Source organism: Typopeltis vanoorti, chromosome 25 (assembly GCF_054136105.1).
Source record: "Typopeltis vanoorti isolate ZY-2024b chromosome 25, IOZ_Tvanoo_1.0, whole genome shotgun sequence".
Classification (NCBI taxonomy): domain Eukaryota; kingdom Metazoa; phylum Arthropoda; class Arachnida; order Uropygi; family Thelyphonidae; genus Typopeltis; species Typopeltis vanoorti.
Window position 1 is genome coordinate 47,433,356 of NC_143573.1, and position 15,167 is coordinate 47,448,522.

The 15,167-nt window shown below is 34.9% G+C and overlaps 1 protein-coding gene across 4 annotated transcripts in view; it reads right to left on the reverse strand.

Moving 5' to 3' along the window:
• The window catches only part of Cpsf6 (cleavage and polyadenylation specificity factor subunit 6), a 467,838-nt gene that overhangs the window by 136,148 nt on the left and 316,523 nt on the right, over positions 1–15,167 (reverse strand). For all 4 annotated transcript variants that reach the window (XR_016550513.1, XM_090414582.1, XM_090414580.1 and 1 more), the window contains 2 exons: positions 7,143–7,255; positions 1,006–1,153 (listed from right to left, as the gene is read on the reverse strand). Coding sequence is in view for 3 of the 4 variants with exons in the window: in XM_090414582.1 (XP_090270708.1) it covers positions 1,006–1,153; positions 7,143–7,255 (261 nt within the window). In the remaining variant the exon portion in view is untranslated. The remainder of the gene's footprint in view (positions 1–1,005; positions 1,154–7,142; positions 7,256–15,167) is intronic.

A 15,167-nucleotide genomic window follows, 5' to 3' on the forward strand; every position in this document is an offset into this window, starting at 1 on the left:
AATCAATCAGATCTATAACTTGTTACCTTCTCCTAAAGACAAACTCTCACCTCTGATGTTACCTGACGTGTATGAGGTCCCATGGTCCCGCAAGTTGTCTTACTATGGATGGACAGGTAGTCTGTTCAGAAACGCATTTCGGAACATCAGGATCACATTTGTCTTTTCAAACCGCAGAAATCTGGCCTCACTCAACACAAGGTTGAAAACCCAAACCATAGGATCAATTGGGAAAAGATAAAACAACTTTTACATAGATCTTTATATAAACATGAACATTTAGATAAAGAAAGCGCTAAGCCCTACTACACAGACCAAATTTAAACCGCAATGACGTTCTTGCTATTCCTAAAGTATGGGAAATTATCATACAAAATTGCTTAAAATAATCTCTTTATATATGTTATCTTTTTTTTTTTTCAGTTATATTTTAATTCTATAACACACTACTGCATGCATAATGAGATTCCATTGTAAGCATGCGCCCTAACTGTATTTTATTCCTAGTATTGTTTGAATTACTGTACTGAGGATGTCCTAAGATACTTGGGATGAAATATTTATGTATGAAAACTTATCACTGTGGTTAGTAAGTGTGTTTTTCAGTGATGAATTCACCACAAGTTTCATTGTATAAAAAAATTTATGAAATATTGTTTCAGGACTGTCCAGTTGGGATTTCTATGTCAATTATATTTAAGAATGTTGTTTTGTACTATTTTTGCTGTACTTCTAAATATAATCTAAATATTATACAGTAATCTCTGAATTATTTGATTGTGCTAGGAAATCGATCCACTAGCTAGTCAATGAGAGTATGGTGAACTAAAAAGTAGAGTTGCTTACATGCTGAAGGGGATAACTGTTCACTATATTCCGCTGTATTGTCACTATTCAAACATTTATTTAAATAAATAAATATTCAAACATTAATATGTGCATTGAGACAAGTATTATTAATACAGAGCGACCACATATCCACACACAAAAATGTAGCTTTCTTACCTTGATCCATATGATTTTGATTCAATGCCATGCAGAGTATCTTGTAAAGAACTAATAAGAATCTTGCAGCGTTCATCATTGGCGACTTTGGATTGCTTGATTAAGGAAATTGCTGTGACTAGGGTTTCAATTGCACTGGCATAATCTCCTAAAGTAACAAGAAAATAATTGTGTCAAAAAAATTTCACTATATCATTCAAATCAATATTCCATTTCTATTTCTCTTCAATAAGAAGGGGGGAAAATGAGAAAGGTTACAAAACTCAGCTACTAAAATGAAAACAAACATGCTTCCCATTTAAGCAACACAAGTGTTGCATGTGTGAATTTTGTATGAATTTAAAAGAGATTAGCATTCTCCAAATTTTCCCAAGATCAATCACAGGAAATAACTGAATATTTTATCATATGTACAAAACACTTCATCTCTAAAGTGGATCATCGGTTAGCATTTCTCGATAACATCAAACATTTCAGAGAAGTTTTCAGTGTCGTCCAGACAAGATTGGACAAATATGGGATTTATTTATCATCAGAAACTGTACAGGTGAGAAGAAGAGTCATAAATAAAATAAGAATCAACTTTTCTTGAAAGCTATAAATGCAATATGTTTGTGCTAGGAAAGGCTACCACAGATGAAACGCATCCCAAGAAAAAAATTGGAGCCTGATTGGAGATCTGGATATTATCAAATGTAATTGGAGATGAGATGAGAATTTTATTAAGAGAAATAAGACAGGAATGTTTTGATGGGATTAAGGTTAATGCTATAAGATTTAACAAAATTTGTCATAAGAAGAAGTGGAACAAAGTATGCTTTCATCAAAAAATATAAATAGGATTTGAGGTCATTTATGAACATGAGGAATGAAAGTATCGAGTTCTAGGGTAATCCAGCAGTGGTGGGGGAAATTCGGTGAATGACGAGAAAGAAAACTGGTTACCTGCAAAGGATAGAAGGCCAACCATAAGATGGTAATCGTGAAGAAGGCTTGTATACAGTTCTATGCCCTGAAAATGTAAAGATTGATTAAGGGAATTTCTCCAAATCATTTCATAGCTTGTACTTCCAAAGGTAGGCAACATTGTCTAGGAGATCCATGGTGGATCAAGAGTAGCAGAATTCATACTAGTATTTACAGGCCAATTGATAAACCTTTGAATGGTAAATTGTTGTCAAAGGTAATGGGAGATGAGATGGAAATAGGTCCCCAGTTTTCTCACTAGTCATTCACAGACTTTCCATGCCACTATTGAAATACTTAATAAGGTTTTTTTTTTTTTTTTTTTTTTTTTTTTTTTTTTTTTTTTTTAATGAGCTGGACATAGCTTGCTTTCACACTGTTGGGTAGATATTAGATGGGTATAAAAATTCGCATATACCTCAACAGAATGAACTGTGGGAAGAACATTATCAGGATAAGAAGATTTGTTTATATCCTGGTTATTCAGAATTATTTTTATGTTTTCATGCAAAAAACCAGAAGATTTAAGACCAAATGATGTTGTTCTTGGTGGTGTGTGTGTGTGTGTTGGGGGGGGGGGGGTGATATGCCTTGGACATCTATGCCAAGGAGAATGCTACCAGTCTTTCTCTTTGGATTACTGCCTGTTTATAAAAGAGCTGGAGGAAAGAACACATATAATAATTTTGTTTTAAACCTCCTGTTGTAATGAAGATCTTGTAATAGGCTATACTTGTAAATTTGCAATTCACTATATATATAAATATCACTTTTACAGTGTCATAGAGCTGACTGTTGATTCATATGTACATGTTCATATTATTTACTGACTGAATTCCGAGAATTAGAAAAACAAATTAATTTAACTTAACACACGTTTTGTTGGAATGCCGACTTCTTCAGGCGTGAGAACATTAAAAGCAAACATAAACAACACCATAAAGAAACACTGTACCACTACAACAATAGACTATGCACTGGAATTAAGTTTGAATGGAAGCTACAGTCCGGGCTAAAGTTCTAGTGTTAGGCATATGTGAGTGTGTGACTTCAAGAGTGCGCCAGCTGATGTACAGTAAAGAGATATAACCCTTGAAGTTGTCCTGTGTCTCGGTGTTGTTTTCAGGACAGTGGTATAGTTGTTTATTGATAGTTTCTGAAGAGTAGCCATTATTTATGAAGGTTCTTTTGAGATGTTGTAGTTCATTTTTTAGCTCCTCCTCATCTGACAATACAGACCTGGCATGATGAGCCAGAGTGGAGATGATACATAACTTCTGTGCTGGATAGTGATGTGAGGACACATGCAGGTATCTATCCGTGTGTGTGTTGATTTTCTGACAATCGAGATTTTTAAGGAGTCAGACATCTTACTAAGATGTCTGATTCCTTATAAGTTTGATGTCAAAAAATGGCAGAGACCCATTTTCTTCAATTTCGATGATAAACTTGATATCTGGATGGATGTTGTTTAAGTGATTTAAAAAAATGTGAAGATTATCTATACCATATTCCAAAATAAGGAATATGGTACAGATATTAATAAGTGTAGCAGTAGAGATGGCCTTTTCTTCGAAATCCTCGAAAAAAATGCTGGCTAGTATTGGAGACAGGGGGCTGCCCATTGCTAATCCCTTATTTTGTTTATAAATTTTTTCTTCAAACTAAAAGTAGCCTGAATTAATACAATGTGACAGCAGTGCAAACATCTTTTTTGAGATCTTGTTACTTAAAATAATGAGAACCTTTTGCTATAAAGACTTTATTGCTCATTTCACAAGATTTTAAGCACTGTCCCCTTCAAAGTAGTCCCCTCTACGGGCAATACACCATCCCAATGTTTCTTCCATTGTTGGAATGCTTCCTGGAACGTACTTTCTGTGATGGTGCACAGTTCTCTTGTTGCATTTTCCTGAATCTCCTCTATGGTTTGGAAACGACGTCCTTTCAAAGTGGTTTTAAGTTTGCGAAACAAGAAAAAGTCTTCTGGGGCTAAGTCCAGAGAATAGGGTGGATGGGGCACAATGAATGTCTGATGTTTTATAACTGCACATGAGGAGCGACATGCGAGTCATCGCATTGTTGTTGTGCAACATTCAAATATGGTTTCCCCACAGTTCAGGCCTCTTCTTGCACACAGCATCCCTCAAACAAGCTAAACCTTCCTGGTACAACTCTTGTTTACCATCTGACCACGTGGTACAAATTCATAATAGACAATGCCTTTCCAATCAAAAAACACAACCAGCATCACCTTGATCTTTGATCAACTCATCCATGCTTGTTTTGGTAGAGGAGACCCTTTCCCCACCAACTGTGACTATTGCATCATGGTTTCAACATCATAGCCATAAACCCATGTCTCATCTCCTGTTATGATCTTCTTAAGAAAGTTTTCATTGCCATTTCATCGGCAAGCAGTTCCTGACTGATTTCAACACGGTTCTCTTTCTGTTTGTCGGTCAACAAATGCAGCACGAATTTTGCACTGACGCGACGCATCTGAAGTTTTTTAGTCAAAATTTGATGGCAAGATCCTATGCTGATGCCCACTTTGTCAACAACTTCTCAGACAGCTAAGTGATGATTTCCACGAATCACGGCAAGAACTCTCTCGGCATGGTCATTGTCTGTTGATTTGGAGGCCGTCCAGGCCTGGAATCTTCACTGACCAACATTCTGCCCTTTTTAAAATGCTTAAACCACTCATAGCACTTCGTTCAGCTCATACAGTCTTCCCCATATGCTTGGTTAAGCAACTGAAATGTCTCTGTAAAATATTTACCATGTTTGCAGCAAAATTTCACACACACACGCATTGTTCTTCAAGTTCTTTCATTGTCATTTTCTGATGAACAGTTTGTGCACATGCTCACTTCAGCAAATGTAACTCAATGACTAATACTCATAGCAGAACAGGGCAAATGGCAGTTTGTTTTTAAAACCTGCTGCTAGGTGCGTTCAGTAATCGCAGTATGCTCTTGTGCTGGTTGGCGCACTATTTAAAAAGTTTAATGTGTTTTGAACACCCCTCGTGCGTGTGTGTGTGTGTAGTTATATAGTAGGCACATTCAAAGGAATACATTAAATAACGAGACAGTTCTGATAAAAAGCTTCCATCAAAATGAAAGTTCACATGAAAATCAATTGTTATGATATCTGTAATCAACAATTTATTAATCTACAAAGAAACAGTTGATTAAGAGTGGAAAGACTGATTTAGTATGGTGATTTTCCTCTAGAATAGCACTGATGTACATGATTTTGGCTAGACTTCAAGCAAGTTCACTGGCATATTGATTAAGAGATAATTGTGCATTATTCATTATACTACTAAAGTTACACATTGACACAGTAAATGAAAAAAATATTTAATTAATATAGATTAACTACAAATATTGTGATTCACATGTAGCCGATCATCAGTATAATACAGTTGGAAATTAAAAGATTAAATGACAATTAAAGTATGTAGAGAATGGAATTTCTCCTTATATGCAATCATGAGACAGCAAAGCAAAAACTAAAACTACCAGGAACGAATTAAATGAAGTGTGTAAGTAAGGTATTTAAAAAAAAAATGAAGCATATTTATGCATGTGATAAAAACTTATCACACTACTTATCACACACTTATTGGCAGACACCCCCATCAAGAGTCAACTAAACAAACTTAACCCTTTATTGGATAATCGCCTGATGGATGATTGCCTGTTTATAAAAGGCTGGAGGGAAGAATACCTATAATAAGTTTGTTCAAAAACTGAAAAAATTCACTCTACAAGACCACCTAGAATTTGTGGCTTACCCAAGTTATATAAACCAGGATGTATACCTACATACATAATTTTGAAGTTTCTTTCAAGTCTGCTCTTTCCTGTAACTGGTCATTCCTTTTCCTATATTAAAAATAAAAATACTTTATATCAAAAATTAAAGATTTGAGACTTGCCTCCATAGATATACTAGTAAGCTTCTACTATTTGCATAGCTTTGATTTTTACAAATGTTCCTCTAGTTGACACACTGGAAATTTTATCACTGAAGTTTCCATTGGATATTTTACACCTCTTCAACTTCGTTATGAATTCTGGATATTTCAGTTGGAATGAAAAGCTTTATCAACAAATTGAATATATTGTGATGGGTTTCCAATTTCTCCCATCCTTGCTATTTAGAACTGGAAATAGCAAGGATGGGAGAAACTGGAGACTGCATTGCAATATCTTCAATTTCAATTGAAGAAAAAATTTCAATGTTTAATCCAAAACCTTCTTGCAAAAAATCAATAACCTTTATCACAAAATCAAATTCACTATGGAACTTGAATCAAATGAGACCATATCTTTCCTCGATGTCCTTATAAAATCAAAGAAACAGCCATTCTCAACAGCTAAAACTGTAAAACAATAGAGATGATTATCAATAATTTTTCTCCATCCTCTATTTGAAGAGAAGACTCACATGGAATCAACATTCTCAACATAAATAGTCAACATTAAAAAAAAAAAAAAAAAGTTGAATATTCCCCAAACTAGCTCTATGATACCATCTCCAAAAATAAAATTCCACCTCTACTGCTACCTGGAATCTATTCAAGCAATTCAATTCTGAGATTCCATTCCCCAATATATCATCATTGTTGTTTAATTTTTTAATTGACAACTATAATCCACCAATGATGATCCATAATACGTGAATTGAAATATTTGTAGTTAATCTATGTTAATTAAATAATACTTTCGACTGTGTTTATGTGTAACTTTAGTAGTATAAATTCAATGGTGTTTCTTATAGGGAAAGTCTTGATTGCATTTAGCAAGAACAATATATTTTATAGGACAATTATAAAATTTTATAAATAATAGAAGGTGAACTGCACACCCAATATTCTGTTAAGGTATACAAACAATTTTGTTGCTGTTGCTGGCAGTTAATCATTAAAAATGAGTTTTTCTTCCTATAAGAAAAACTTTTTCCTAGACTGTTCTGGTTTCATTGTTTTCCCATTCTTCCAATTCCATTCATTTTATATTCATCATAATAACAATACTATTTATACATGAATTCTGATTATGAATAAGAAATGGCAGCAAAATTTTGTCAAAAAATTTCAATCAATATTGATATAAACACACACACAGTGTGTATGGGGGAGGGGAATAAATTACCTGCACTAGCATCTGCAACTGCTCTAGCGATAGCGCTACTTGAAACAGTACGGTTTCGTCCCATGATTTCTTCAAATTCTGCATCATTGATTGAGGGATTTGGAGGTTCTGCCCTGTAAAATGTTTTTCCATTAAAACAATTTCTCATATACAGTCATCAACAGAACCATCATACTTATAATTTTACAAGCTATTTAAATTATTCCAGATAACTTCCAATATGCTGAAAATATAAAGCTTTCTTTTTTAATTACACTAGGGCCTGAGACTGCATAGTATGCTGAATTATAAATGATTTTACTGATAGTATACATAAAATAATAATGCCACATGTCATAAACAAGTAGCAACTATTGCTGCTAAAGAAAACAGAAAAGGATAACATCACTTTTATCTTAAACAACCAATAACAAAAATCAATGTGTAAAGTTCAAGAAATCAAAAATTAAAAAAAAAAAAAAAAAAAAAATGAATAGTTTAATATTTATTCAATTTAGTGATTCATCTGCCTCCTCTTTCTCCAATATGTCTGCATCATACTATTATTTTATATTTGTATCTGCCTATTAATAATTCATGTAAATACACTATCTTCTTGATTAGTGTTCATGCTGAATATCTTGCCAGGTTGTGATATCATCACAATATGCTGGCCTCAAGAGCCTGGAAAAATAGAGAGGATTGAGGAAAGGTAGTTTTTTTTTTTTTCCAATAATTACTATGTAAATAGAAATCACAACTGAATCTCCATGAATGTGTAGAATGTAGACACTCAAGACAGGGATGTATTGGTAGAAATCTGCTAAAGGCTCTGTTCTAACATTAGGAGTGAAGAGAATTAACTACACAAGTACTCATACAAAGATGATTCTGTGGTCATGAGATTAAGGAATAGTTATATAAGATGCACTGAACTGATACTAAACTGGATTAATTACTTCATTATTTGCAAAACTTTCAGCTGTCTCGTGGCTATCTTCATTGGTATAACAGGTTACCGAGGTGGAATAATAGAACAATTAAATTTAAAATTGTACAACAATGCATTACAACAGAATCCAGTATGAATGAAGGCAAAAAAGGGATGGAATTTTAATTACAAAAAAGGACTAAAATACACTAGTAGTTCTGGTATTTACCAACATTATAATTATTTCACAAAACTGGGAAATCAAAGTAGTTATTTCTCTTTAAATTTAATCTGAGAAGAATAGCTACAAAGCTTTATACAGGCTTCTAACAAGAAGCAGTAATTATGTAGGCCTTTTGTTTTGAGTAAGCTTGAAGACATGGAAGAAACTACATGCTGAGAGAGAAAAATCAACGTGTCGGATACTTTGTATGTAATACTGTCCTGATGTTCTTTTAAATTAATGTGTGCTGACCTTTTCTACATCAATGACTGAGGGATTTCAAGGTTCTGCCCTGTAATAGGGCAGAACCTTGAAATCCCTCATCAATCCCACATGAGTCAGAGACATGGGTCAACAGTTTATTATGATATTTTCCATGTCACATTAAGCTTATGTTTTATTTGTATTATATATATATATATATATATATATATATATATATATTAATTTGTGGATCTGTGGTCTCTGTTTGACGGAAAGAATGGTTTGTACAATGCTGATCGACTGCATCTAAATGGTTTTGGTGTTAGGTGTCTGGAGAGAGAGCTTTGTTCACTGAGCATGCTGAAGTGCAAATTCAGGGAAACTTAAGCAATTAGGATGGAAGCAAGTGAGTTTGTGTGAAGGCATCCGTTTGTGTGGAGCAAGTGAGTGTGGAGCAAGTGAGTGTGAGAATGATCAAGTGAGGAATCTAGTCTCTCAAGCAAAAACATTGAAAAGGGTAGTCAATTCAGGAAGTAAAGATAGGTGGAGGCATAAATGGATGCTGCAGTTTTTGTATACTAATGCCAAAAGTATCAGGAACAAGAGGGGAGGGGGAGTTTTTGGCATTGATCAGTTGTTATTATGGGGGACTTCAACTATGGAGATATAGAATGGAAGGAAGAAAGATCACATGGCAGGAAGGAAATAGAATTGATACACGTGCTAAGAGATAATTATTTAAGGCAGCATGTGATGGGGGGGGGGGAACTAGGATTGTGAGAGTCACTATGTCCCATGCATTTCTAACATCCTTACCCTGCAGTGTTGCAAATGCCATAATCGCCTGCCTTGTTGTTCCATAAATACCCCTTCTTGAAAACATTGCCTGAAAATGGTGAAAGTGACCATGTGGTCTTGACTTGGGAGATTGTAAAACATGAGGAATATTCTATCAAGAAGGGGTATTTATGGAACAACAAGGCAGGCGATTATGGCAGGGTAAGGATGTTAGAAATGCATGGGACATAGTGAAGGGTAATCTAGAGGAAGTAGCATTAAATTGTATATGCAGGGTAAGGAAGGTTAATTGAGTAAGTTTAGATGGATGAGTAATATCATTAAGCATGAACTGCAAAAGAAGAAAATGCTGTGGAAGGTATATAAAGAGAAAGGTGACCAGCAAACTCATGAACAGTACAAGGCCGAGGCAAGAAGGGTGACCAGCATGGCAAGGAAGGAAAAATTTATGATTATGAGAAGAATATAGCTGACCAGTCAAAAGGAAATCCCAAAGAGTTCTTTCGTTATGTGGCAAGTACAAGGAAGAATGACCCTGGAAGATTAACCTTTAGTGAGTGACAATGGTCATGAGGAGACAGAAGCAGATAAAATAGTTCAGTTTACTGAACGACCACTTTACAAGGGGTATATCATCCTAGTGAGGTTATTGCTTTAACCTATGTGACAGACACTAATGTGTGAACAGAGTTGGATGAAATGGAGGTTCTCAGAATATTGCAGAATCTCAATGTAAATACAGCTGTGGGATTAGATGGGATATCAGCTAGGGTTTTGCAAGAATGTGCAAGAGAATTGCAAATGCCTTTGACTAGGCTTTTTAGGTCTCAGCTATGGTAGAGTTCCAGGGGAGTGAAAAGAGGGAAAAATAATTCCCTTGCATAAGGGTGTTCTAAGACCAGTAGCAAATTACAGACTAATCAGTATCTCAGGCATGGTGATAAATGCTTGTAATCTATTTATCCTAAAGTACATAACTTTGCATTTCTTGACATTAAACTGATGCCAATTATCTTTTGCCCATACTAATAACCTATTTAAATCGTCCTGCAAGCTGTCCAGATCGCCTTGATTAACTATTACTCTATCTAATTTCACATCATCAGTAAACGAATGAATATTTCCTTTCAGGTTTTCCTTTCCTTCCTTGCCAAATATTTCCTATATAATTTATGATTAAATTAAACAACAGTAGTCCCAGCACTGAACCTTGTGGCACACCACTATTCACTTGCTTTCACCTTGATTCTGCCCCTCCTTATACCACTTTTTGATATTTGTCCAGCAGCCACCCTCTTACCCACTTAACCAGCATCCCCATTTGTCCTCATTTGCATAACAGTGTTTCATGAATAAATGGATGGTTGACAGAGAGGATATGAAAAGGTGGTGTATGGGGGATGCGAGTCTGCAAAATTTAAAGGTGACCAGTGGTGTACACCAGGGATCGGTCCTTCACTGTTACAAAAATTTACATTAATGCCAATGGGAAAAATTTGACTGGAGTCATAAACTGTTTACTAATGATATAAAGATAGGCAGAAATAATCAGAAATTTGACTGATCTGATATGCAATACTTGCAGAATAATTTGAATAGGCTGGAATCAATGTAGTAAAAATCTAAAGTCATGCACCTTGGTGTAATGTGATATCCAATGTTATTATATATTGATGGGATTATGCTAGAGAAAAGTGTGATCATGATAGGGATATTGGAGTTTTAGTAGGTAAGAAGTTGAAGTTCAAGGACAATGTAGCAAAGATTGTAAATATAACTCAGAGGAAAATTGCAATACTGAAAAAAATCTTGACATGTAAGGATAAGGAAGTTATTTTGCCTCTTTAAAGGTGCTTGATATGACCTTAGTTGGACTACTGTATGCAGAGCTGGCCTGATGGATTCCGTGGTGGCAATGCTGATATACTGGAAATAATGCAAATAAGTGTTTAAACATGAAATCAGGATTGTGGAATACAGATTATGAAGACAGACTGAGAATTTGTGGACCGCACACACTAGCAAAAAGGAGAAAGGGGGATGATATGATTGAGACTTACAAACTGGCAGTAGTTGGAATTTTTCATTTAATGGAGAGAGGACAAAAGCACATGTATGGAATTTGAGAATGAATGCAGTCAAAATGGAGGAGAGTTAGATTTTTCTCTCATAGAGCGATGCATGATTGGAATGGATTGCTTTTGGAGGTGGTGAATGCAGGTACCATGAATGAATTCAAGAAAAGGTATGACAGCTGGTGATACCTTCCTCAATGATTCTTAACCCACTGGTATTCAACAGAAAAACCAGGAGCTACCATCAACTCCAAGTTTAATCGCTGTGCCACTACCATGATCTCTAGCCTCAAGACCAATCAAGTTTAGCAATGGCATAAAAGTCTTCGCCATCTGTAACATCGCAGAAGCATCATCACTGCATTTACTAACTTGTATGAATATTTCTAAATGTGAACTTTATAACAATCCACAAAAGGTGCTTTATAAAATACATGAATTTGACCTCTATGATCTGGTGTAATAAAACCACAGGATAATAATTAAAATAATAATAATTAATTGAACAATGTGGTATCTACATATGAGTAAAATTACAACAAAGTTGTAGTGGTACATAAATAGTCAAGGATAAATAATAAGATTACATGTATGTACAAAATTGAGTGACATGGGATCTACTTATCCAGGATTAGTTGTGCCTGTTTACAGTATGATGAAAAGTGACCAATACATAAAAATATTGGAGTAAAGAGTGATCCTAGTGATCCAGAAAAACACAGAACTCACCTTCCAACAGGACTCGCTCCATGCCACACTTCAAAAAAAAAGTGAGAGATCCTCAAAAATCACACCATCCAAATGCTTCAGCAGCCAGGTAACTCTCCTGACATTAACCCAATAGAAAATTTGTGGGCCACAGTGAAGAAAGGACTTGAAAAATTAAATTGTGATACAAAGGATATCTTAATACAATCCATTATAAAAGTATGGTTTCGAGATGCCGAAATAAGAAAAATGTGTCCTACGTGGGTAAAGTCCATGTCTAAGGTGAATTAATGAACTTATTAGGAACAGAATAGTACACATAAATTATTAGGTAAAGTTGGAATTTAATTTTGATACTTATTTTCTTGCAAAATTAAAATCTTTCTTTAAAATGTTTTCGGATTAATTTGTTTTATATATATATACTATATTTTTTGTGGAAAAAATATAGTATATATATATATATATATATATATAAATTTGTAGAGTTATTCACATAAACATTATATACTGTACCTCCCCCCCCCACTGAAGGTAATACTTATCAGGCATCTTCAGTGGGTGGGGGGGAGGTACAGTATATAATGTTTGTGTGAGTAACTCCACAGATCTACTCCATTATACCCTGTATTTCTTTAATTTATGGTTCTTATGGATAAATGTATCAACTTTATACTAGCCAGCTGGCTATCAACTGAGTTTTCCTGCATGAGTGAGGGGAGGCCACCAATCAGGAAGATGAAAAATGCACACTAGACGTCACTTTACTCATTCATTTCCCTAAGTCCACCAATTAGGAGGCTGACCTATGCATACTGCTTGTCCATCATTTCTTCCCTCTCCTGCATGACCAAGGCCACAAATTTACAAAATTGACTTAATGCTTAAGTAAATGGCAAATATAGAGTTTAAGAATTTCAATCAGTTCATTTTTTTTGAACTGATTGAATGGTGTCTTGCGACTTGGAATTTCAATTTCACTTGAAAATATAATTTTAAGTCTATTCCATTTTTCTAAAGGTTATTTTTCTTTTCATGGGACATATTCTCCATTATGAAAAATTCAGATAAGTGACATTAATTTACTCTTCTTTGTCTCTCTCCTATTTCTTCCATTATTGTTATACTGTTTTTTCAGTGCTCTATTCTCAATGTATTGTTCCTCCACCAATTTCTTTGTGTTTCTGTCCATAATGTAAGACCATGATGTTTTGGACTCTGCCTTAGCTATAAAATATCAATGGATATTTATCCTTTCTTTTGAGCTCTTTTCTTTAAACAATAGCGTGCATAAAGTCCTTTAATTTTCTTTGAATCATGGCCACAAATATCCTCATAGTGTCAATCCAAGTTAACGCCTTGTCTGCAGACTGCTGTGAGATGAAATGTCATGCAATCATTATATGTGACTGCTAAATCACCTTCACTTTAAAAGCCCTTGATTAAAGTTCACTGCATCATTAATACCAACTGGGTTATAGTGCAAAATTCGATGTAGCTTAGAATTTTACAAGCACCTTACATCGACTTTTACAGAGGTCAAATCTCAAAAGATTGTTATAAAAATAACCTTTGTATGTCACTGTATAAAGAATGCTATAAGCCTATGTAAATAATCAGATGGGAATTAACTTGCTTAAACTGAGTAAACAAAGAATGTCTAAATTTGGTAAGAACAAGGGTTCTTACCAAATTTAGTATTGCTTTACCACCGGAAACTTTATGTTATTGCTCTGATTAAGTGCATAAGAAACTTTTGTTTACAAGCTCTGTATATGACCACCTTCAAGGTCAGTGTTAAAAGGGTCGGCATGGATCAGACAAGGTTCTATTGTCCGACAAAACGGATTTAGGAGTGCACTTAAAAGAAGAAAGGAATAGTCAGCATTAGTGATAGATCAAGGAGTCGCGCTGAAATATTTGGGGATCTCAACCCTTCATGCAAGGCTCCTAAGAAGGAGGGATAAAAAGCATCAAAGAGAATATCGAATATCGGCAGTCGGCCATCGAGGACACGACTATTCATAAGGAGGCAGAGAAGAGAAGGATGCTGATCCACTGGAAGCTGTCTAGATCTATGACGTTGCACCAGAAGGTAACTGGAAGATATTGACTGAGGAGTGAACCTCAGCTGGAGAAAAAATGTGCAGCCGCCTGGACGAGAGTGCATGTACTCCGGAAATAGTAGGGGATCCTACTATTTCCGAACATAGGATCCCCTTGCCCGAGCTCATGAATGCCGGAAAATTGCATTCCATACCCCACCAACATCCCTGATGAGATGCCGGTGACATGAGATCCTATAGGAGGAATTCCAAAACCTGAAACGGAAGAAAAGATTAGGACTCTAAAACGGATCCATGAATAAGTGTGCGACGAAGATGACAGAGTTAATGTGAGTTGTTCCTTTCATATGTTTTATATTATATGTAATATAGGAGAACTATTTATATTGGACTGATAAAATATAAAGTGCTAAGAATAAGCAGTGTCTATGTGTGAATTTGTTTTGCGTGTTAATAATTGGAATGCATATTGTAACAGCTTGGTACAGTAGTTTAATTTATAGTGAATAGACCAGGATTTAATTCAGTAAGCAGGAAAGTGTATGATTATTATGTTGCATGATTGCTAAGAAAGTTTTAAAATTTTTTCTTTAACGAATAAGTAGGAGTAATCTCCCTATCTTATATTGGTGTAAATTATCTTAGTATAAATAAATGTGTTTATTCCATGTAAATAGAGTGCTGCCTGATCTTTAATTTACAATGCACTCTTCAAAAATAAACTCGGGCCTGTAAATGGGAAACAAACAGGGTAATAGAGACGATAATATGTACATGTGGACCACGACTGTATATGCTAACTGACTGGAAGAAATTTAAGATAGAGAGAAAGAGAACTGCCGGCCGTATTACCAAATCTTATGCCAAGAAAAAGGATACTGGTGGTGCAGTCTAAACAAATAAATTTCCAGTACTCTTAGGCATACGATAGGAAGTACAGAAGGTAGAATAAGTTTTGTGTGAAAGAAGTTATATAGGCAAATAGAAAGATAATAAGATAAGAGAATAACTAACAGACAAAAAAAACAACGAACAGATATT